General features: G+C 35.3%; 1 protein-coding gene across 2 annotated transcripts in view; it reads right to left on the bottom strand.

Moving 5' to 3' along the window:
• Positions 1-22465, bottom strand: part of AP3B1 (adaptor related protein complex 3 subunit beta 1) — a 186837-nt gene that overhangs the window by 20887 nt on the left and 143485 nt on the right. For both annotated transcript variants that reach the window (XM_087815426.1, XM_016210377.2), the window contains 2 exons: positions 10340-10571; positions 5993-6077 (listed from right to left, as the gene is read on the bottom strand). In XM_087815426.1, coding sequence (XP_087671552.1) covers positions 5993-6077; positions 10340-10571 — 317 coding nt within the window. The remainder of the gene's footprint in view (positions 1-5992; positions 6078-10339; positions 10572-22465) is intronic.

Genomic DNA, 22465 nt, shown 5'->3' on the forward strand with positions numbered 1-22465 from the left:
CGACAGTTCCAGTTTATGGCTGCTGTCCTGGAGTCCTGTTCAGTTAATGTCTCCTTTCATTCTCTAGGTGTCCTGATCTGTATGACGAAGCCTGTGGCTACTTTACCATGTAACTTAAGACAAAGGTATTTCGGTGTTTCTTGAAGCAACAGGGAACTACCAGGGACTTTTGACACAGGAAATAAATGATCCATCTGTATTTTAGAACTCTGGCGGCAATGCACAAGTTGGAGGAATCTAATTTAGTAGTCTGGGCAGGGGTTTTTAGCACTGACTGTTTTATTTAGTAAATCCTAACTGATTTTAAGAGGTAGCTTCTGTTACCTCCAATATATTGGTAAGTTAAGACAACAATGCCCAAGGTTACACAGCTAGTAAGTGTCAGCACTGGGACTGATCCCAGGTCTATTCTACTCCAAGGTCCGATACACATATGTTCATATTCCACTAGGTAAGGCTGTTTCCCTAGGGTGGCAGCGCTGAGTGTGGGAGCACGGGGGCATTTTAATTAAAAAGGGACAGCTCTGGTGATGTATGGGAGGAGGGGACTGTGAATCTTCTAATGTGAACACTGGGAGGATGACAACTACTGAAGAGGAGGAGTTTTGGGGATTAAACAAATGATTTTGCTTTAATCATGTTATATTCTGAGCACCACTGAGTTACCCAGAAGAGATGTTTAACAGATAACTGGAAACACAAATTAAGAATCAGAAAGGAGGTCAGGGCAGTATAGAGGAGTGTGGAAGAAATCGGAGTGGTACAGGGAAGAGCTGAAGCCTTATTAGCAGGTAATATCACACAGGGAAAGGGAGTATACCAAGAAAATGATGAGATGGAAACCGGAAGGCCTGCATTTAAGTAACAATGGAAGAAGTGCAAGTTGCAGAAGAGACTTGGAAAGAGAGGACAGGAGAAAAGGCGTGTCAGACACTGCAGGGAGGAATACAAAGAAGGAAGAGTAGCTGCCAACCTTAGCAAGGCTGTTCTTTAATTATTTCTTCCTTCCACTGTCCCTTTTCTTTCCTTCTATTCTAGATCTCTTCTTAGATGAACTGATTCTTTTAACCTTTCTTGCATATTTTCCATCCTGTTTTTTACTCTCTATGCTAGTTGATTTCACTGACTCCCTCTTCCGGAACAATAAATCAGTATTCACTTGTGTCCATTCTATTATGCATCTACTGAATTTCTTTTGGCATTATGTTTTCAAATTTCCAACAATATTTTTTTCCCCACGTTAACAATGTTATTGGCATTACTTTGAAGATTTGGAGAATTTAATCAATGTATAGTACTCACTATATAGTGCATTTTCCACTCCACCTACTAATGCCAACCATGAGCTCAATACTGTTTACCCTCCATGGTTTTCTCTCATATCCTGGCCTTTGACCCTCTCTCTTTATTCTAACACTGTCCACCTCTCTTTCTTCCCCAAACTTAGTGTTCTTGCTCATCTGAATTCCTGACCCATAAAATCAGATATAAAATGGTTGCTGTCCTAAGCCATCAATTTTGTTTTTTTTAATCCTCACCTGAAGGTATTTTTTCCAATGCTTTTTCAGAGAGAGCGGGAGAGAGAAACATCAATGTGAGAGACATATTGATTGGCTGCCTCCCGCACACGCCCCGACCAGGGCTGGTATCGAGCCTGCAACCGAGGTACGTGCCCCTGGCTGGAATCGAACCTGGGACCCTTCAGTCTGTGGGCCGACGCTCTAACCACTCAGCAAAACTGGCTAAGGCTTAAGCCATTAGTTTTTAAGGTTTTATTGAGGTGTAACTGGTATGATAAGTGCACAAGTACTTTTAAATTTTTCTCACTGCTCCTTTTTCAAAGCAAGCAATATGTTCTTGCTTTATGGATGTAGTGCTTTCTTGAATCAGACATAAGTTACAATTTATTTTTTTTTAAAATACATTTTTATTGATTTCACGGAGAGGAAAGGAGAGGGAGAGAGAGAGAGAAACATCAATGATGAGAGAGTCATTGATCGGCTGCAGCCCACAAGCAGGGCATGTGCCCTGACCGGGAATCGAACCCTGATCGCCTGGATCCTAGGTCGATGCTCAACCGCTGAGCCACGCCCGGCTGGGCATAAGTTACAATTTTTAAAAATACCTCTTTTCTTCCTCAAACTGTCTGCTCCTTTCAAGGTCAGTGAGTCTTTGCAGTCATTCTGAGCCTTCCCTTTCAAATTTATGCTTTCCCTCAAAAGTCTGGTCATTCTAAGTTGTCCATTTATAGTTATAATAAAGGACTGGCTTAATTAACACACATAGCAAGTTTGCTAGCCATTTGCTATGAAATTTTAGACAAGTTTCTTAATCTTGCTATGCCTCAGTTTGCTTACCTCTAAAGAAGGGACAATAACACTTACCTCAGGATCGTTTCATGAAAGAATTAAATAAACTAACACATACAACACAAGTGTTCAGAACAGTGCCTAGCACACTGCAACGGCCTGATACATGTTAGTGAGTACTATCACTATGGGTCTCCTCTCTCTTGGTGGACTGGAGTTTTTTGCTGTTTTTTTTAATATATCTTTATTGATTTCAGAGAGAGGAAAGGAGAGGGAGAGATAGAAACATCTATGATGAGAGAGTCACTAATTGGCTGCAGCCTGCAACCCGGGCATGTGCCCTGACTGGGAATTGAACCCTGATCGCCTAGATCCTAGGTCGACGCTTAACCGCTGAGCCACGCCCGGCCAGGCTGGAGTTTTCTTCAGTGGGTGAGATGACTGCTTGCATTGACTTGAAGTTGGAAGGCAGGTAGGCAAAGGCCTTATATCTCCACTAACAGACATAACATTAGATTTACCATACTGGTTGAGGGCTTGAGAACATTACTCTATTAGATACAACTGAGTTTCATCTCATCTCTAAACATCCCTGCCTCCTTCCCACAAACTCAAGCCCTGCTGTTTTCTGCACCAAAAGTCCTTCCTGGCAAATAGCTCACTTTCTTTACAGTATATTATAATTCTTAGGTTTATAATTAAATGTGTACATTGCCTGCTGCTAGGGGTCAGGTTGGAGAACTAGGGGTTGGAAGCAGTTCTTTAATTCCCCAATGACTGTCTTACCCTAACTCTTCTTTTCACTTGTTCACTTTGTGGTTGATATTCTGCCAGATTTGTTCTTACCACTGCAGTGATTTTCTCCCATGAGTGTTGGCTTTATGGTTTTTATTTTCTGTTATTGTTTATCTGCTCTCATTTGCTTTCTAAGTGCCAATAATTCTTCACAATTTCTAGTCAGCTAATGGCTTTCTTTTAGTGCTCGTTCTCTTTTTAAAAATACATTTTGTCTTTTTAACGGATTTTGGGCAAAAAAAGGGGTGGATGCTAGTGCTCAGCCCTCTAGCTTGAGTCAGGCCCTATTATTTTCATACTAGTTAATACATTAATATCTTCTGCTCACAAAGATAAGAACTGTTTATGCAATGCATCTACTTTTAGAGAGTTACATTTCTGTATATTATACACATTTTCAATCTCAACAAATTTAATCAAGGACTTAATTTGATGACCATTTAAAATTCAAAGCAAAAAGAGATATCAACACATCAAGTATCCACATAACTATATAGCTACATATAATAGTTTTCTTTCTTTTCTTTTCTTTCTTTCTTTTCTTTCTCCCTCCTTCCTTCCTTCCTTCCTTCCTTCCTTCCTTCCTTCCTTCCTTCCTTCCTTCCTTCCTCCCTCCCTCCCTCCCTCCCTCCCTCCCTCCCTCCTCCCTTTCTTCCTTCCTTCCTTCCTCTTCCTTCCTTTCATCTATCTTCTAACTATCATCTGTATTGTATAACTATAATGATTTAGAAGTAATCTGGAAGCTAAAGTAAGATTTCACTCTTGTTCCTTTTCTTTTTAAAAACAGAAGTATACCTGAAAGACTTACAGTCCATGTTCTCAGCATTTCTGAAGGCTTCTTATCAAATATGTTCTTATTACCCATAATTTTATGCATTGATTTATATAATGTATTTCCAGGAAAAAATTCAGTATCAGCCATTCTTGCCTTTCCTCCCTTTTTATTGAACTAACACTAATATAGCACACATCACTAAGCAAAGAGTGCTGTTTACTATGCAAAAGGCACAGTCAGTGACTGGCATCTAAGACCAATTGATCTACCCATTACCACTATCTGCCTACCCCCACTAGCACTACTATGAAGCTATTGATTTAAACACTGTCGATAGGTTTCCATTTTCTGATTTTGGGCAGGCCAATTAAGAAAGTGAGTAATTGTGATTACACTGCTTCAGGATCAATTACATTTGATGCAAGACAAAGTGTTCTTTTTGGAACACACACAAAAATAATTTTGATTTAGTATGCTTATGTGCTTAATAAAATCTAATATAAATAATTAACTTATACCTTCACAACAACAAAACATATTAATGTACATGCCTAAAATAACAAAGACTATTTTCTTTGTAAAATACATTCTTCATTTCCCTAAAATTAGTTTAAGAGAAGCTGAGAAAAATAACTGTTCATATACACTCCTCAATGCTAAGATAAAAATCAAAACTACCTACATATTTATCTTTAAAGAACTTAATCATGAAAGACAAAACACAAATCTCATCCAAATGACTACAGAGGATATCTTTGTAATGAAAATATAGTTGCTGTGTTTTGTTTTGTTTTTAAAAACCACCACCTCATTACACAGAAATATAAAATGTTCTTTAGGTAACCTGGTAAGAAAAAAAGAATTTTTTTAGTTCTTAATTTTGCCCTAACTTGGTGCCTGAGCTTTGTCATTGGGCTCACATTGTCAAAATCATTAAAATGAATATACCTCTGGTGTTGGAGGCAAATCTATTTAGAGTGATGTTGCTCATAGTGTTGTGCTCAGTAATATTGATCTGTGTTGTCTAATAGAAAAATAATAAACAATTACTAGGCAATGTTGGGAAAAGTAATCAGTTTTTATATATCACTAATACAGCAGACCTCCCAAAACATAAGGTGATGATCTGCATAAAATCAATGTGTTATGCTACATGCTTATACTCATCACTGCTGGTTCTCAGCAGTGAACGGTACAGTATTAGGCCTGAATTACTGGTAAAATGAAAAGGCATATGAAAAAGGCTGACTATATTTAACTATAAACTTATTTTAAAATGTCTATTTCCTAAACTTGGAGATTTTCATCATAACAAATTCTGCTTTAAGCTAGTTAAAACTTAAATAATTATTTTTAGAAGAAAAACAGAGCAACTTCAAATCAAAATAACAAGTCATATCCTAGACCAGAAAAATAAAAAAGAAGAGAGTTCAAAATTCTTAAAGATGCATGAATATAAACTCTGTACTGATTGCTAATAGTTTCTGGATTTCATTAGAAATATATAAAACATTCTATAAAAACAATAATTACAAAACTCAATCTTAGAAAAAACTCCAATGAATAATATTCACCTCTGAAACCTTTGCCAAGTGCATAAATGTTCTTTTGAATTTTATCAAAAGCAGTTTATAAATTAAGATAAAAAGGGAAAAATGTATGGGTTTTAGGTACTGACAGAATCAATTCTCCAGTTAAGAGACTCAAGATAACATATAAGTTGTTCAAAAAGATACCTTCTCTGGGCTATTCAGTAATATTATTAAAGCTTTTTTTTAATTTCTCCTGAATTTCCCCCATCAATTTTCTCCTGAATTTTCCAAAATTACAGAGTTAGAAGTAAAATTATTTAGCAGTAGCTTCTTTCTTTGACCAGCTAACTATGAATTTCAATCACATGTGGCAGACTGTAATGGCTAGTCATGTAACAAACACTAAACATACGTACACTATACACAATTTATACAACTATTCCATGGCAGTCTAACCATTGCCAAAGAAAGACACATTTGTTTAAATGTTTTGTCTCTCAAAGAAAAAAGCTGTTGAAAGCTAAGTTTTGCTCTGCTACCTTTACAGGTAATACAAAATATAGAAAAACAATTGAACTTACCACAACTGGAAACTGGCAGTCTGAGTGGAATCACAGAAGTCAATACCCATTGAAACAGTAATGGATCCCTCAGGCTCAAGAGATTCTAGGAAATTAGATAATTTAGACGTGAAAACACGGAGGATGTGATAAAGAGGCAAACTAAACACTGAAAACTTATGTAATGTTTGTAGTTTGGTTAAAATAGTCAAATTTAATGATGGCTTATAAGAACACTTTCAAACTAAAAATATTAAAGCAAATTATAAAGTAATTTCACTATTCTGCTTGAAGGCTTTCTTTTTCACAACTTATTTCTGCAAATACTTCAATGATCACATTATATCATTTTGTTTCAGAAAAGTGTCTCATCCTGACAATGTCATGTTTTACAATATTGTCTTTCTAGGCATTGAAGGTGAGAAAGAAATAAATTTAGTCCTGTGTGGAACAACTGTAATGAACTGCATGTGCTTTTAAGAAATTATGTATTTAAAACTATGGAATATGTATCTAGATATAAAAAAAGTAAATTTTAAACAATGCTCCAAGTTTCCACTGGAAAAAATCAAAATGCAAAAATTTAGAAATGCAAATTAAAGCAAAACTGGGAGAAATTAATTTGTTGTACTCAGAAAATAACCAAGACAACTGGCATTATAGGAACCAAATGGTAAGTCTAATTGTATTATTCAAAGAATTACTGAAAGGAAATTTAGTAACAGATTAGATTATCTTAAAAAAAACAAATAATAAAACAACATTTTATAGATTTGTAATTTATGAAGCTTTAGCTATCAACTAACCAAGTATAGGAGCTATCAATATACGCACAACACTGTTGTTTTTTAGTTGACAATGATAAAACTTAAGACAATAACAAAATTTTATTCTGTTTTGTGATTTCAAAGTCTGGCTATACATTAGAAGAATAATGGGGGGTCTTAAGTACATACCCACTTAGTGTAAATAGTTATGCATATGTTATATATTTAAATAAAAACCATCCACTTTTGCTTTCCACTTTGCTAAAAGTCTTCAGTGTAAGTGCAGTCATACTATATGGTAGCTTTATTTATTCTGTAAATAACTTATTAAAAATAGATGTAGCTATATTTTAGCAAACACACTCTAATCCAATAGACTGTGACTATCCTAGGGCTTGTTTGTAAGTATGATTTGCTATTAAATGTTAACCATGACAGAGAAGATGGTATAGATGGGACAAAAGAACAATTTAATAAGCTTATTATATCAAGAAGTATGTTTATGTCTTGTAGACTCAATAAGACTAGGCAGTATAAGAGGGTACTTGTTTGATGCTGACTTTTAAATGTTATTGGTTTGTATAGTGGTGACTTGATTTTTCCAGTATGAATTTCATTTGTTTACAAACTTAACATTTACCAGGATGCTACACAAATACCAGAAGATTTGCTGCCAAAATCTTTCACAAACAGGCCTTACTGTAGAATAAATAACTATAATGGTACTTTTGCTTTGCATTTTTCCCAAAGCTACACCTTATCAGTTCACAGCTCTGTCAGTCCCATTGTTCAAGACTAATCTTTAGTGAATCCTCATTGCTTTCTTCTGTGCCATGATATACTGGGGTCTGGTCTAGTCTGCAGCCAAACACCACATTGGTAGCAAATGCTATCTCCATAACATGATGGCATTCATGTTTCGATCTCTCTAAATTGTGCTCCCTTGTATTTCATTTGACAAAATGACAGTGCTCAAGCTGCCTTGTTGATAGCACTCTTTGACATGGTTTGGTATTGCGTTCAGTCTTAAGATAATTAAGTGTGAGTTGAGTGTCATGCTAATCCTGAAAGACAGCTTATGATCAATGGTATGTTTTTAAATATAAATGCTTCAAGAACAATGTGATCATCATAAAATTATTCATGTAATGAATGTTTATAATATTTGAAGCCTACTACACTGGGGAAGTCTACTCTATCAGGTGTCTTTATTTGGATACTTCTCTGGATCACTGCTAAATACATGAGAGCGTTAGACAGAAATGACTGAAAAACACTGGCTATATCACACCACACCATCAAAAATGAAAAATGAAATCACACAGGATGCCAGCTGCTTTGATGTGACAGTCATACAGCAACTAGTGAAATCTGAGCTGAACGCAAATGTGCCTATTGTTAACATCACTTCACTGAACACAGTCACTGAACAGAACAGCCGAAGGCTATTTTCTCTTTGTATGTGTCTGTTTTACGTCTCTTATAAACTGGTCTCTTTGGGGAAAATGTCAAGTTATTCCTAATATTCTTGCAAGGAATTCAGTTTCACACTAAAGGCAGGGAAAAATTCAGACAGAAATCATCACCTATTATAGACAAAAAATAGATTGGTGACAAATAAGAAATCTGCTGAACTCTTTAACATATGCCTATGTGCTTATTAAATAAAACAATTATCTTACCTCTTTTATTTTATAAAACATGAAAATATAGTATTTGTTCTTTGTCGCAGATTTAAGATGTTTTTAGAGGAGTAATCAAGATATAATTTTTAACTGTACTGTAATCTATTGATAAAAGAGACTAGGTGGTGTTATATACAAATATCTACTGCATGGGAAAGAACTCTGTATCTTGAGGGTAATTCAATAAATGCCAATGAAATGAATGAAACATTATAGTCATAAAATCTGCCTAAGAAATAAAAAGCCTACTACTAGTACTGAGGCAATGGTATACGTTCACATTTTATCTGTGTTAGGGCCATACTATGAAATTTATTATATTTATTTCTTCTATTCTACATAGGCCAGCAAAAGTTCAAGTCATTGACTCATTATGCCAGCTCAAAGAAATGTTAATACTGTTCTACTGTTTTAACCTTTGGATAACATTTTCAACCTTCAGACAATTCATCTATCAGCTGCTTGACACTTCTTAATTTTTTAACTAGGTAAAAAGGGCTGAATTTTAAGAATCAAGAAGAACACAATCGTAATATTCACAAAATAATTAAAAATATATTATGTTAATGTATTTATATATATTAACTTCACAAAAAATTAAAAATTAAGACACTCTGTATTCTTTAAATGGTGTCTTAATTACCAAATTGTTTTTTAAATAAAGGGTAATAAGTATGTTCTGAAATCACCTTACTTTATCTCTACTTTACTTTGGTTACTTAGAGAAAAATCTAGCCTATCCCATCTATTAAGAGTTTTATTCCCTTGTGCTAAAATATAACACAAAGAATGACTTCTTTACTGAATGACTCATGAAAACTATACAAGAGGATTCAACAATGTTAAAGAGCTCAGGTAAAGATGAAGGGAAACAAAAGAGCTATGTGAAATAATGAGAAAGAAGGAACAGTCCTGGTCAAAGGCTTTGCTCACCTAAAGTATTATAAAAATAAAGTATTTGGAACTTTCTGATTGTAACATTTCAATGATTCAATGACAGAAACCTTATGTTACTTTTAATTGAAGTTCTTCCTGAAGCTTCTCCCAACGAAACTTTAGGGCTGTCTCCACTTACACAAAACAGAAATAGAGACAGACATTCTAATTATTATCCTATTTTAAACTCAAAGTACAACATACAGTTATTATACTTAATTTTTAGAAGGTATATTTCTGGTACAATACTTAAAAAATGGAAAGAGATGACAGCTGCTGAGATAGTATCATGAACGGGGCAGAGGTACCTGGAAACCCATGCTGCACCTGAGGGCAGACCCTCAGCACAGCTCGCTGCATGCGTGTGGGAACAGAGACCCAGTGCTGCCATAGCGTGTGCTTTATTCCAAGAAAAATGAGAGTTCTGGGTTGGGTTTTTAAAAATGTTAGTAAAAGCATCTTGATTTCTAAATGGTGGCAACAGATTAAAAATATTTTAAAAACACGATGTGTATAAACACCAGTAACATACTGTGGGCATTCTGTATTGCATGTGTGCACAGGGAGACAAGCAGATTGGCACCCATCGTCCTCCTTCACTCCCTTCACTCTTCATGCACAGAGTGTGAGAGGACACGGGGGGGCAAATGGCCAGTACTGTATTCAAAGAGAGACTAAAATCAGGAATGAAACTGAGGTAGAGAGGCAGGAGAAGGTGATGCAGAAAGGTAAAATGGGAGGCAGTTCTGATTCTTCAGACCCACCCTTCCATGATTACTGGTATTACCCTTGCTGTGCCTGACTCAGTAAGGGCAAAGAAACGTTTTTTTATTTTGTATGATAAATTTGGTTTAAAAAGAGAAAACAAACATAAACTGAGTATGCTAATTGTCAATAAGATAATATGTATTCTACTTTACTTTTGAAATGAACACATTTAATTATCAAATACAGTTAAAGTTTTAAATGTGAATATTTACCTATTGGATTAAAAACATGCATTTCCATGCCTGTAGGAAGCTTCTTTTCTCCTATGTGGATATTTTCGATCTTTCGATCTGTAGTATTATTCAGTGTTATTTGTACAGAGACCATCTTATCCCCAAAAATGCAAGGCTGCCTTGAAAAGAAGTAATGGGCAGCGAGTCCTTTCCCACTCATTCGATGAAGCAGCACATGAGTTTTCATTGGTACAAAGACAGGAGTGCTGACCTATGCATGTTGGAAAAAGCAGAAAAAAGATGAATTAGTAAATACAGTTAATAATTCTCTTAGAAAATAAGCAAAAATTTATGACATTAACTCCTGCTTTCCCTAAAGTATTACATAAACCACAACAACAAACATTAGTAGGACATCACATACATAGATATTGTCAGAAATTATATAAAACTGTGAAGTAAATGTCTTCAAAACAGTATTAACTTTTCTGTACTCTGCAGCCATATATTAAAATATTTTGAAAATATGTCTAATAAGAGAATCTTAGTTATATAAATATACTTAATTTTGCTTTTAGAGTTTATAAAGTTTTTTGTTAGTTTTTTCTAGGTACACTATATTTGGACATTTTGCTAATTTTCTTATTAGTTTTAATAATTTGTCGGCTGATTTTCTCAGGCTTTTGAATGGTAAGACAGTCTTATCTGCCAATAATGAAAATCCTGTACCTTCCTTTCCAATCGTGAGTCTTTGAACCTTTTTCACCTTGAACTTTTTTCACTGTAAACTGAAGACTATGACCTCCTTTAAGGTGATTTCTTCCTTTGTTTTAATGATTTAAAAGATCTTCCCTACTATGAGATAAAGTAACTGCTTCACTTGCATTTTCTTCTACAGCTTCCATGATTCCATTTTTTAAATTCATGTGAAACTGACTTAGGCCTACTGACTCCATATTTAAGTATTCTTCTCTAAATACTTAACCAATAGTCTGTTAGCCTTTCCTCAGTGATCTTTAAGTGCAAACATTTGAATTATTTATGTACTTGGAGACATTTTGGGGCCTTGACTGAGCTGTAAATCCAATACCACATTATTTTATTTCTCATAGCCCTACAATATGATTAAACTATTTGGCAAAACAAAATGTCCCTCATTCCTCCTCCCTGCCCCCGTGCAGTATTTCCTGTCTGATCATCTCTTTATCCTTCCACTGAACTTCAGACTCTTATTAAACTCTCCCCTCAATCTTGAGTGAAATCAGAGGCAGCATATTAAATGAAGAAACACAGTCCATTCTAAAATCATGTCTTGGCTATCTTTTCACTCAAAGTCAAAGTATCGCGTGTGGCTTGACCTGACATGGACAAGCTTTAAAAAAAAAATCAATTTGTAATTAAACAGGCCTAATCAAGATTGTTTCCTAACAAGTGTGCTCTTCCAAACTAGGTTTTCTATTATAATTGTGAAAGTACATATTAATCTATTCAACATGTTCACTATGCCACTGGCACCCGATGACATTAAAACCTTATTAATAATAATTTAAGATTCATCAACAAAAATCCAACAGTTAAATATCATATATACAAAATGATAAAATGTCTTCAAAGCATCATTAAAATACAGTATACCTTTTCCAAAAGCTCAACTTACAAGAGCGGACCATTTAAAATATAACAAATACTTGGGAAAATTTTAAACTTTGGCTATATAAAGTAATAAAAAACTGGCCTGTGCATCCTACATTGGCCGTTGGATGATCATGACAACAGTCTAGCAGTTAAAGTTTTCAAAGCACTTTCACTTCTAAGCTTAGCCTCTTTTCCTTGTATAAAAATTATTTTTAAAAACTCTTCTGTTTCAATGCTCACACTAAGGTCTACTTCCTTTCCAAATTCAGGGGGGTGAATTTGGTTACTGGCACAACCCAGGACAGCAATGCTTAGCAGTAACTATTCATTCAAAGATATAATGGGCATCATAAAAGTAAGCAAATGGACATAGAACATGTGTGCGAGTTTACACAAGTGTATATACATATTATATTTCTAGATTAACACTCAGCAAAAAACCCCCCCCAAAGTCCCATGTCACAAAGGCTATGACAATCAACTTTAAACACAAGCCCTTAACTGAATAATTATATATTTCAGTATTTTATGTTTATTCTCTTAATTAGATAAGCATATTAGAGACAGTAACCATCTTAGTTTTTACTTTTTTTCTTCACTGTTCCAGAGACAGAGTTTTCATTATATCCTTAAATACATGTTGATGTAGCCAGTCATGGGGATGTAAAGTACAGCACTGGGGATATAGTCAATAATACTGTAATAACTATGTGCGGTGTTAGATGGGTGCACATAGAGGGCATCACTTCAGAAGGGAGGTCACTTCAAAAGGTAAGTGTCTAATCACTGTGTTGTACACCTGAAATTAATACAATATTCTATGCTAACTGTAATTGAAAAAAATTTTAAAAAGTGAAAAAAAACTCATGAAAGCATGAGCTACGTATAATATAGGGAAGAAAGTCGTAGAAGGGCAAGTATAGAGTAGAGCGAGAGAAGCAGGACAGAAGCAGCCGAGAATTAGCAATCTAAGTATCAGAAGGTGCTCAGAAGGTACGCCAAGCCTTAGGTCATCAAGATCTATCAGCATGTCTTGGTTGGTTTGTTGAGTCGCTCTCTCAATCTAACCTGGGAACACAGGGCCTAAATATTTGTTTTTTTCTTCTACCTTGCCTCAAAAGTCTGGCCCTTTATTATAATAGAGATGTATGTGCAAAGGAAGACAAACAGTATGATTCTCTCTACCCATTCTTCCACACTCAGCCAAGTTCAAGAAGTGCTCTCCAGTGAATTAAGCATTAACAACGTCCTCCCTGACAATCCCGAAAGGGTACGTGTGATACTACAGAGTTCTATGCTCTCTCCCGCAATAAACAGCATCATGCATGGCACTTTGTGGTAATAATATATACTTTTTTAACTACTGAAAAAAACTAACTGAAATATTTGATAGCTTTTTTTTAAAACCTTTTTCCTAAGTTCATACAAGTCATATTAAGACAACCTCCTCTAATATCTAGATCAACTACAGGTGACATTTTTTTTGTTCAATGAAACCAGTAGGTTCCATAAATCCTTCAACACTTCCAGTATGTAATACAATTAATCCAAAAGGAAAGCAAGATTTTATTTAGTTCAATATTTTGTACATTCAATTAGGTACCTATATTCCAGAAATATATATATGATCTGTGGATGCTTATATTCTAACATACTAAACATTATGAATGGCTTTTCTGACTTCCCATTTTATAAATATGTGAATAATTTTTTTAAATGTAAAAACACACACACATTAATTACAGAACGACCTTGATTTGGATTGTGAAAATAAGAGTTTAAAAACCAGGTAGATATTTAACAAGTTTAAAAAAACAACAACATCGTTTTGGGCAGGAATCAGCAAATACAGCCCACAACCCAAACATGGCCTGCTGCCTGTTTTATAAGTTTTACTGGAAAACAGCCATACTCATTCAGTTACATACTGTCAATGATTGCTCTCCAATAGTAGAGCTGAGTATTGCAAAGTCTGACATACTATCTGGACCCTTTACCGAAAAAGAATGCCAACCCCTGTTCTAGGGGCAAAATTCTCCACAGGTCTCTTACGTTTCTGCATATTTTTTCAACAAAGGCATTAACAACTTTGCTCCTGACAATGTTTTCACAGACGTTCGTATAGCAAAGTGAGACAGGTTTGCTAACAGCCCCTTATAAAAGATTGGGATCCTCTATACTCTGTCCTCTCTGTGTATGAAGCAACACACCACACGTGCAGTCACCATCTGGCCTTCACTGCGTCACCCTGAGGGAACTGAGAAGCGGCACAGACCAAGTTACTCTGCCCCAATAGGCCACTGCATTGCTGTGAGCAGTCAACTATCCCTTGTCTTGTGTCTTCTACAGGTATCCATGCAAATGACTCAGGCTAACCTGTTACTTTGCAAGTATCACTCAGCAATTCCCAGATCCATTTTCTCCAAATAGCTAATGAACACTTAGTAGGGCTATCAGATACAGCTGTGTAGTGGCACCTGACCGAGGAGCAGACATGAGCTGGAATTCTAGCTTACATTCAAGGGCTGCCTTTTTGGAATCTATATGATGGCACCACATGAGCTAGTGGCTTTGCTGAAGAGAGTACTTTACAGAGTAGAAACGACTTTTTTTCTTTTGACTTCCTTGTTATGATGTGAGCTGATATCTGATAGCTGACAACAAAGTGCCAAGTAGCTTCCACGATGCTGAAGAGTAAGAGCACAAACGTCTCGGGTTGCTTGTACATGGTTCGAGACTAAGTGCTGGCCTTCTCCCCTGTGTTCTACCCCGCAGTGGTTAGGTTTGGGCCTGTCTGCTAACATCACTTCCCATCTTCTAGGAAGCTTGACACATTCAATTCTTGATGAAGCTGGCACATTCTCATGCCACCTCCTGACCTGGCCATGGCTAATTTGTTCAGAAATGGACACAAGGCTCAATGAATCCCCTCCTGAGGATTTATGGATTTGGGACCTGGGAAGTCAAGCCAGTCTTTCTCAAGTGGTTAAAATTCTGAGATTTAAAACCCTAATGTCTGTGGCCTTAGTCCTGCCATATTGTTCAGCTAAAAATAATATATAATTTTTAATAAACATTTATTATGTTTATCTGTCTCCCCACTTATTCCTCATTTTTGTGTTCAATGTATAAAACATAATTTTATTCCTTTTCAAAACTCAAAGCATAATTTTACTATTTTAAATGATTACAGAGATTTACAGATACTATACCTCTAGTGTTGGTCATAACTACACTTTATTAGACGTCGAGTGCTCAATTATAACACCATTCCTAAAAATATTACAGTCTTACAGGGCACACTGTGGTGAAAGGGGGAGATTACCAATATTAATATTTGTTGGTTTTAGGATATGACCTGACTAGAAAATTTTTATTACATATAATTATAAAAAAATGAACAAATACCATATTTCTTGAAGGCACACACAAAGAAAAACATTAACCAGAAGGACTTCTATAATACAAACACTAATTCCCAAAACATCTAGCTTTAGGTAACAGCATTATTTCCCATTAAATATTTAAGCTTGTATAAAGAGAATAGTAGGAAAGACAATATTTGAAAACATTTGCTTTGATTTAATTATTTAACTGCTAATGTTCAAAGAATTAAAAATCTAGCTGCATTCTAAGCAAATGATATGGGCCATCCTCACTACGATTCTTCAGGAGGTAATTAGTTCAGTAACTGTAATAACTAAAGTAAAAAGCCTCCTTCTGTACTTCACCGAACAAAAAGCATTCAGTAACAATGAGACAGTCCTCTACAAATCTTTACACAGCACATGTTTAAACAATAAAACTCGTTTGTGTACCTTTACATGGTTTATGAAAATAACCAATCAATTCTGCAGACACAACATTATTTCTAAAGGAAATCTATGTGACTCATGATGCCTGCAGATACACAGAGACAAACCACACATATTTTATCAGTTTATTACTGTAAGCAAATAAGCGTGGAATGAGAGTGCACATAACTGTCTACTTAGCGCTTACTGAAACATTTATAAGAGCTGTTATCTCCCTAATAACAGACAGACAGCGTGCAATTTTAGAGAGGAGAAAAGCTTCATATTTTTTAACACTTCACTAAAAAGTAACTGAAGAGTGTAAAATGAAAAATACTCTGTGCAGTTAGCTGGTAATGGACCATATTATCAACTCAAGTTAGATTTATAGGATACAAACTAGTCACTAATAGTTATTTTATGACATAGCATGTCTGGTTTTTTTGAGATTATTAAGATTAAAGTTGTAAAACTTCTTTTGAACATAGCTGTTCAAAATGATTGAATTATAAAATTTAAATGAGAATTGAAAAATAAAACATAGAATATCAAGTAGGTGCCTAAGAATAAACCTTGCTCAACATCTGCATTACTATTCCAAAGCTGACATATCCATGCAAAGCTTTATGAAACAATGTTTTCCAGCCTTTTATGCTTCAATTCAGTTAGTCGCTTAATCATTTTTATGTATTATCAATCTATTCTGTTTTTGGACTTCAAAAATATGAAGATCTGAAGTACATAAAATGCTCTCTTTGTATCTAGTTTTGTTTGGTTTATTTTACGACATATCTACTTAGATATATAATTTATAAAAATCACCACAAAAGAAAATAGTTATAAACAGAGATAGTTTCATCCATAAAATTAGTACTTTTAAAAACCAAATGTACGTCTCAACTGATAGAGGTATAATGCAGAAAGCTATAGTATTGTCTTATTTACCCAGTAAACTATAGAAAGTGAGTCTATTATGCCTTTAATCCATAGTATTGAGCCTAGTACTTAGTATAGGATTAAAAAAAAAAAAAATCAAAGAGTAAATGTGCTTACCTCCTAGCTATAACTATAAACATATACTACAGAAATAGATTTCAAACTTCCATCAAGTGTTACTTTAAATAAGTGGTTTATAATCCTAAAAATAACTTCCTCCTTATACAGGAGTGGGCAAAAGTAGGTTTATAGTCATAATAATACAATAATTAATAAATATTAACACAAGAATAAACTGTTTTGTGTCCTCACAAACTATAAACCTACTTTTGCCCACTTCAGTCTATGTAAATTTTGGTATTCTAGAAAATAATTCTGCTAATTACTCATATTTTAGTAATCAATATATATTCTGGAAACGTGAAACTTTTTTTAACCTCTTATTTTGGTAATAATCAATATATATTATAAAAAATATATTTGCAGAAAGAGCTGAATATATTATCAACTGACATTTAATGAGCATTAAGTAGGTGCCAGCAAACTACACCTATAGACTAAATTTAGCCCACTGTCTGCTACTGTATAGCCTGTGAGCCAAGAATGTTTTCACATTTTTAAATGACTGGAAAATGAAAAAGTAACATTTTTGTGACACTAAAATAATACAAAATTCCAGTTTCAATGTTCATAAATAAAGTTTTATTGGAACACAGATATGTCCATTCCTTTACACATTGTCTATGACCACCCTGGTATTACAATGCTGAGTGGCTATCACCTACGCAGCTCAAAGTATTTGTTATCTGACCCTGTACAAAATTTGCTGACCCTCTGGTACAGGATGTAAATTTACATTGGTGTTGAGGTAGGAGAGAATTACTTTATGGTAACTTACTTTTTCTCCTCCCCAAATGTAAATCTATAACCTTCACTGTGAATAAATTCAATGCTTTTTATAAATCTGTAACCTGAAATGATGCATACATACTTTTATTTACCACTTCCCTGAAAAGAAGTTCCAGAAGCACGGACACAGGTTACACTCTTCTTAGATATGTTTTCCTATTCTTTCCGATATTTTTTTGTAGTCCTTGATTGTGGTAGCAAAGCCTTCTGATGCCCCAGCTTTCTTTTCATTCGTTATCTGACTGAATTTCTCTGGATTGAGTGCTGGGATTGGGGCTAGGTGCTCATACTTCAGCACTGGCCCATGTATTCTCTGGCTGCACCTTTTTTTCTTGACATATGAAGCATTTTTCTTCAGAAGCAAGAAAGGCCATCACTTCCTTCTTGTCAGGCAGAGTTAGAGTTGGCAGTGGTTAAGAAAGTCAGAAGACATTCAAGTTATTTGATGAGGAGAAAACTATTTAACTTCTCTTAGCTTGAATTTGTAAAATAAAGGCTAACACTACCTAACTCATAGGATTGTTTTATAAGGACTCAGTGAGATACTGCACATGGAAGTGTCTTGTTGATGAAAGTATGCTTCCCTCGTTATTATTAAAGACAACATTTATTAGCGTAAGGGTCGAAACAGTGGCAGAATTAAGACTGGATTGAATATTTTTAAATGTCATTTCTGTCAAACAATAAGCTACAATTCCTTTTTCAATAAACACAAAATGTTCCTTATGATAAAAAAAAATAAAGATCAGCAATGCAAGTAAGTAGAGAGATTTTTTCCCTCTCCTTCAGAGAACTGAACAGGAAATGGGAAGAACCAGCATTTATTATTTCTTTCCAAGCATTAATAACTGAAAAAAATTTTGAATATCTTAATTATGAATCAGTATTTTTAGTGAACAGAATAACTTTCAAAAGCAAATCAATCAAAGGAAATTAGTACTGCCTTTAAAATATCAGTTATTTAATAAGCTAGGCACCTGAAAGTGGATTTCAAATGATAATTTCATAAGCCTACATCATAAAGCAAAGGAACCTCAGGAAAAGTCTGAATGCCATAACATTATAGGAAGACTACAATGCTTTGAAATATTTTATATTTCTTTACTTCATCAGGATTACAGTGTTAATAAAACCTCTACCATCTACGTATCTATCTTCAGTACTAAACTTACAGAATCACATTTTTATACTAATTTTAAGAAATTAACTTTTAGTATTTGTACATATTGAAAAGAGCAATGAAAAATATCACTAAAACAAACAAACAAAAAGTAATGAATGTAACCTGAGGCAGCTAGACGAGGTACCGGACTACATGTCAAGAGACCTGGGTTATGGTTTGAACTCAGCCATACATGCATAGTAAGACCTCAGCTAAATCACAACCTCACTGAGCGCTCCTGTTTTTCTCTTCTGTAAAATGGGTCTAATTATACATATCCTGTCTTTCACTGTATTGTGAAATTGATTTTTAAACTATCCAATAAAAGGCATTATTGGGATTATTAGTAAATTGAGTTTTCAGTCAACGTTAAAACACCAATCTGCCAGATAACATAAGGTCATGAGGTTAAAAGTACATATCAAAAAGCTGAATCACCATTGAAGAAGGGCTTTTAAAAACAATATTTCTGTATTTATTGATAGTACCATCCAGAGGCCTTTAAAAAAAAATCCCTCCCCCAATGTCCTTTTTCCTCTCTGTTAGTTGTGGGTGAACAGAAGTGTTCTCTAAAAGGTTTCTAAATGATGTTGATGTTAAAAAATATAGTATCACCATTTAACAGCCTTTTAAAGAGCAGTCCCTAGTATGGTCTTTGTTAACAACAGAGGGAGGAAGGGACTATTTTTTCAAAGGCTTTTAGAGGATGTTGTTAAAAGAATATATAGTGACATCATTTAAAAGCCTTTTAAATAATAGTTCTCCTTCCCTCCCAATTGTAATGTCCTTGGCTTTCATTATTTGTACTATAAGCTGAAAATGGACATGCCAATGTATTATTGGCCACGGCAGGCATTTGTTGGACGGAGGATGATGTATTGCTTTTTAAAAGGTCGATGTAGAGAAATAAACCCGACTCCTCAGGAACACAGTACCATTTCTACACAGGATACTGCCCACCCACCTGTCACTTTGTTTCCTCTATGAGTTGACTGAAAAAGGCATCACACACATAGGAAAGGAGTCACAGCTCAGTCATTCCAAGATTTCCTGAGGCATGAATATAGCCCTACCATGCACCAGAGTTAACTCTCCATCCAACAAGTGGCAGAATCTAACTTGCAGCTCCTCACTGTCTTTATTAAACGGCTTCTGCCATATTCCTCTACTTTTAGACCTCACCCTGCTGGGAGACAGCAGTGGGCACTGAGGGTTCCTCCCCATATTTAGCTCCCAGGGAAGGGAAAAACTAAGTCAACCATTTGGTTTAAAGCCTGAAGTCTGACAGCTGTGAGACAGGTTAGCTTATCTGTCATATAACATACAAAGGAAAAAGAATTATCCCGAGGGATGTAACCATAGGATAGGAAACAATTTTCCATCTCTTCCTGTGTGGGGTCTTTTCAGAAAACGTCATTTCAAGAATGGGAATTCTTGATTTATAACATAATGAAATAGTAAGCCTTGAAAATATCTAAAAGCACAGCCCTCCACGCACACTATTTTAATTCTAAATTTTAGTGCATCCCTTGCTTTTTGCCAATCTTGCACAAAGATCTCCCTGGTTAGCTCCATGATTTACTTAAATCATTTATTTACTGATGATTTACTACAATAAATCATATGACTTAAATATCAAATACTACTCATAATACAGTGCTCAGCTCAAGCCCCAATTTGTTCACTCTACTTTTTTGACCCTAATCCAGCTCATAATGGTATTAGTTACATTCCATTTTGACACTTCTTATAATTAATTTTCATATTATTATTTAACTTTAATCTTATGTATCATGTAAATAACCAAGTGCTAAGCCTGGAAAATAATTTCTTTGCATGTTTTTGCATAATTTAAAAAATATATAACTTTTGAATTCTGTTGCCTGAATAGCACGATATAGTTATTTGTGCCTATAATGATATTTCAGAGTACACACTTAAGTATTTTTTAATATTTTAAAGCCTCTGCATAAAAATTCATGTCACTTGAGGTTTGTTTCCATTATCCACTGAGATAAATGGTTCACTGAAAAATGCTACTATAATTCTGATTCTAATAAATGTAAACTGATAAAATTTTGAAATAGAAGTTCTGATTTAAAAAAGCATAAAAATAGCATTAGAAAGATATATATAAAATTTAATCTACTATGATTGATCTGAAGACTTCAGCTGGCCAAAACCCCTCAGGGAGGCTCCACTGGAATTCTAGGTATTGTGAGTGATCACCATGGTGCAATCAATGTCAAAACTGAAGAGTACTCGGCCATGTATGATGCTGGGATCCGGCTCCGTACCAGAATGACCTCCAGAAAAGTCACGGCCCTACCCTTCCTCTCCTCTGCTATTTGATAGGTGAGGCATGAGTATCTGAGTCATCTTCCTCTCCCCACAGGTTCTATAATTGAAGTGGTATACAGAATCATGTCCCCTCAAAAGTACCCATGTCCTATCCCATAGAACCCATGTATATGCAACAATGCATGACAAGGGGGAATTAACCAGCTGAATTTGAGATGGGGAAATTTTCCTGGATTATCTGGGTGAGCCATGGTAATTATACGAATCCTATAACAAATAGCAAGGCAGGAGACAGTCAGTGTCAGAGTGATGCAGTGTGAAAACAACTCAATTGGCATTGCTGGCTTTGAAGATGGAAGGGGCCGTGAGCCATGGAATGTGGTCAGCCTCTAAAAGCTGGAAAAGGCAAGACAAAGGATTTTCCCCTAGAGCTTCCGGAAGGGAATATGGCTGTGCTGACGCCTTGATTTTAGCTCTGTGAGACCCATTTTGGCCTTCTGACCTCCAGAAGTGTAAGATAATAAATTTGCATTGTTATAAGCCACCATGTCTGTGGTACTGTGTTATAGCAGCAATAAGAAACTAATAAAGGTAACTTGATGTCCAGTTGAAAACTACTGCTCTGCATGCTTATATTGTAAAACCTACTTGTGGATCTAGGGTACGAATGTCTGTATGCATCTTTCCATGGCTGATCTGTGATCTGTAAGGCATCAAAAATTCTGCTTTACCCTACAACATCTCCTCATTGAACTTGGGCTTCAACTCGCATAGATACTAATGAACTTGAGTGGCCCTCAAACACAAACAGTTACCCGTCGGAATCACTTAGAGGGCCCCACCAGGAATGCCCACTCTGTATTTCTAATGAGCAGGCTGAGCTGGTTCGATCTATTCCGCTGACAGACCGGCACTAAGGACCGATTCAACAAAAGATAAACTGTCTTCCAAAGGCTCCGACGTAGCACCCTGCACATTACCTAAGAACCTCTCACCCTCTTCAGTTAGTATGTACTACTAGTCTTTCTGACCAAATATGTATAGGGATATTCTGTATGAGTCCTATACAACCAAGAGGGGATGCTTCTAGGCAGCAGCAGTCATAGACAACTGGGCAATGAGGCACAAAAAGGACAAGTTTGAATGGGATAAAGTGAGGAAACAAGAAAACTATGAAATGGTTTGGCAGGACAGAACAAGCAGGTATTAAGAGTAAAAATTTTGAAGGAACTCTCAAAAATGTCATTTTTTTCTAGAGCCATCTGTCTCTGAAAAAAGCACAATAAAAAAGTTAGATTTTTTAAAGGTCATACTGAGTCTCTGAATCCAGGTTCTTCTTAAGCATTTTGCAACCACTAGTGTAAAGTTAATGTTATAACTGCTGGATAACAGTTATATGGCAGGTGTACTAGTGAGCACTTATGCAAC

This window comes from Miniopterus natalensis, chromosome 3 (assembly GCF_054644295.1).
Source record: "Miniopterus natalensis isolate mMinNat1 chromosome 3, mMinNat1.hap1, whole genome shotgun sequence".
Lineage (NCBI taxonomy): Eukaryota > Metazoa > Chordata > Mammalia > Chiroptera > Miniopteridae > Miniopterus > Miniopterus natalensis.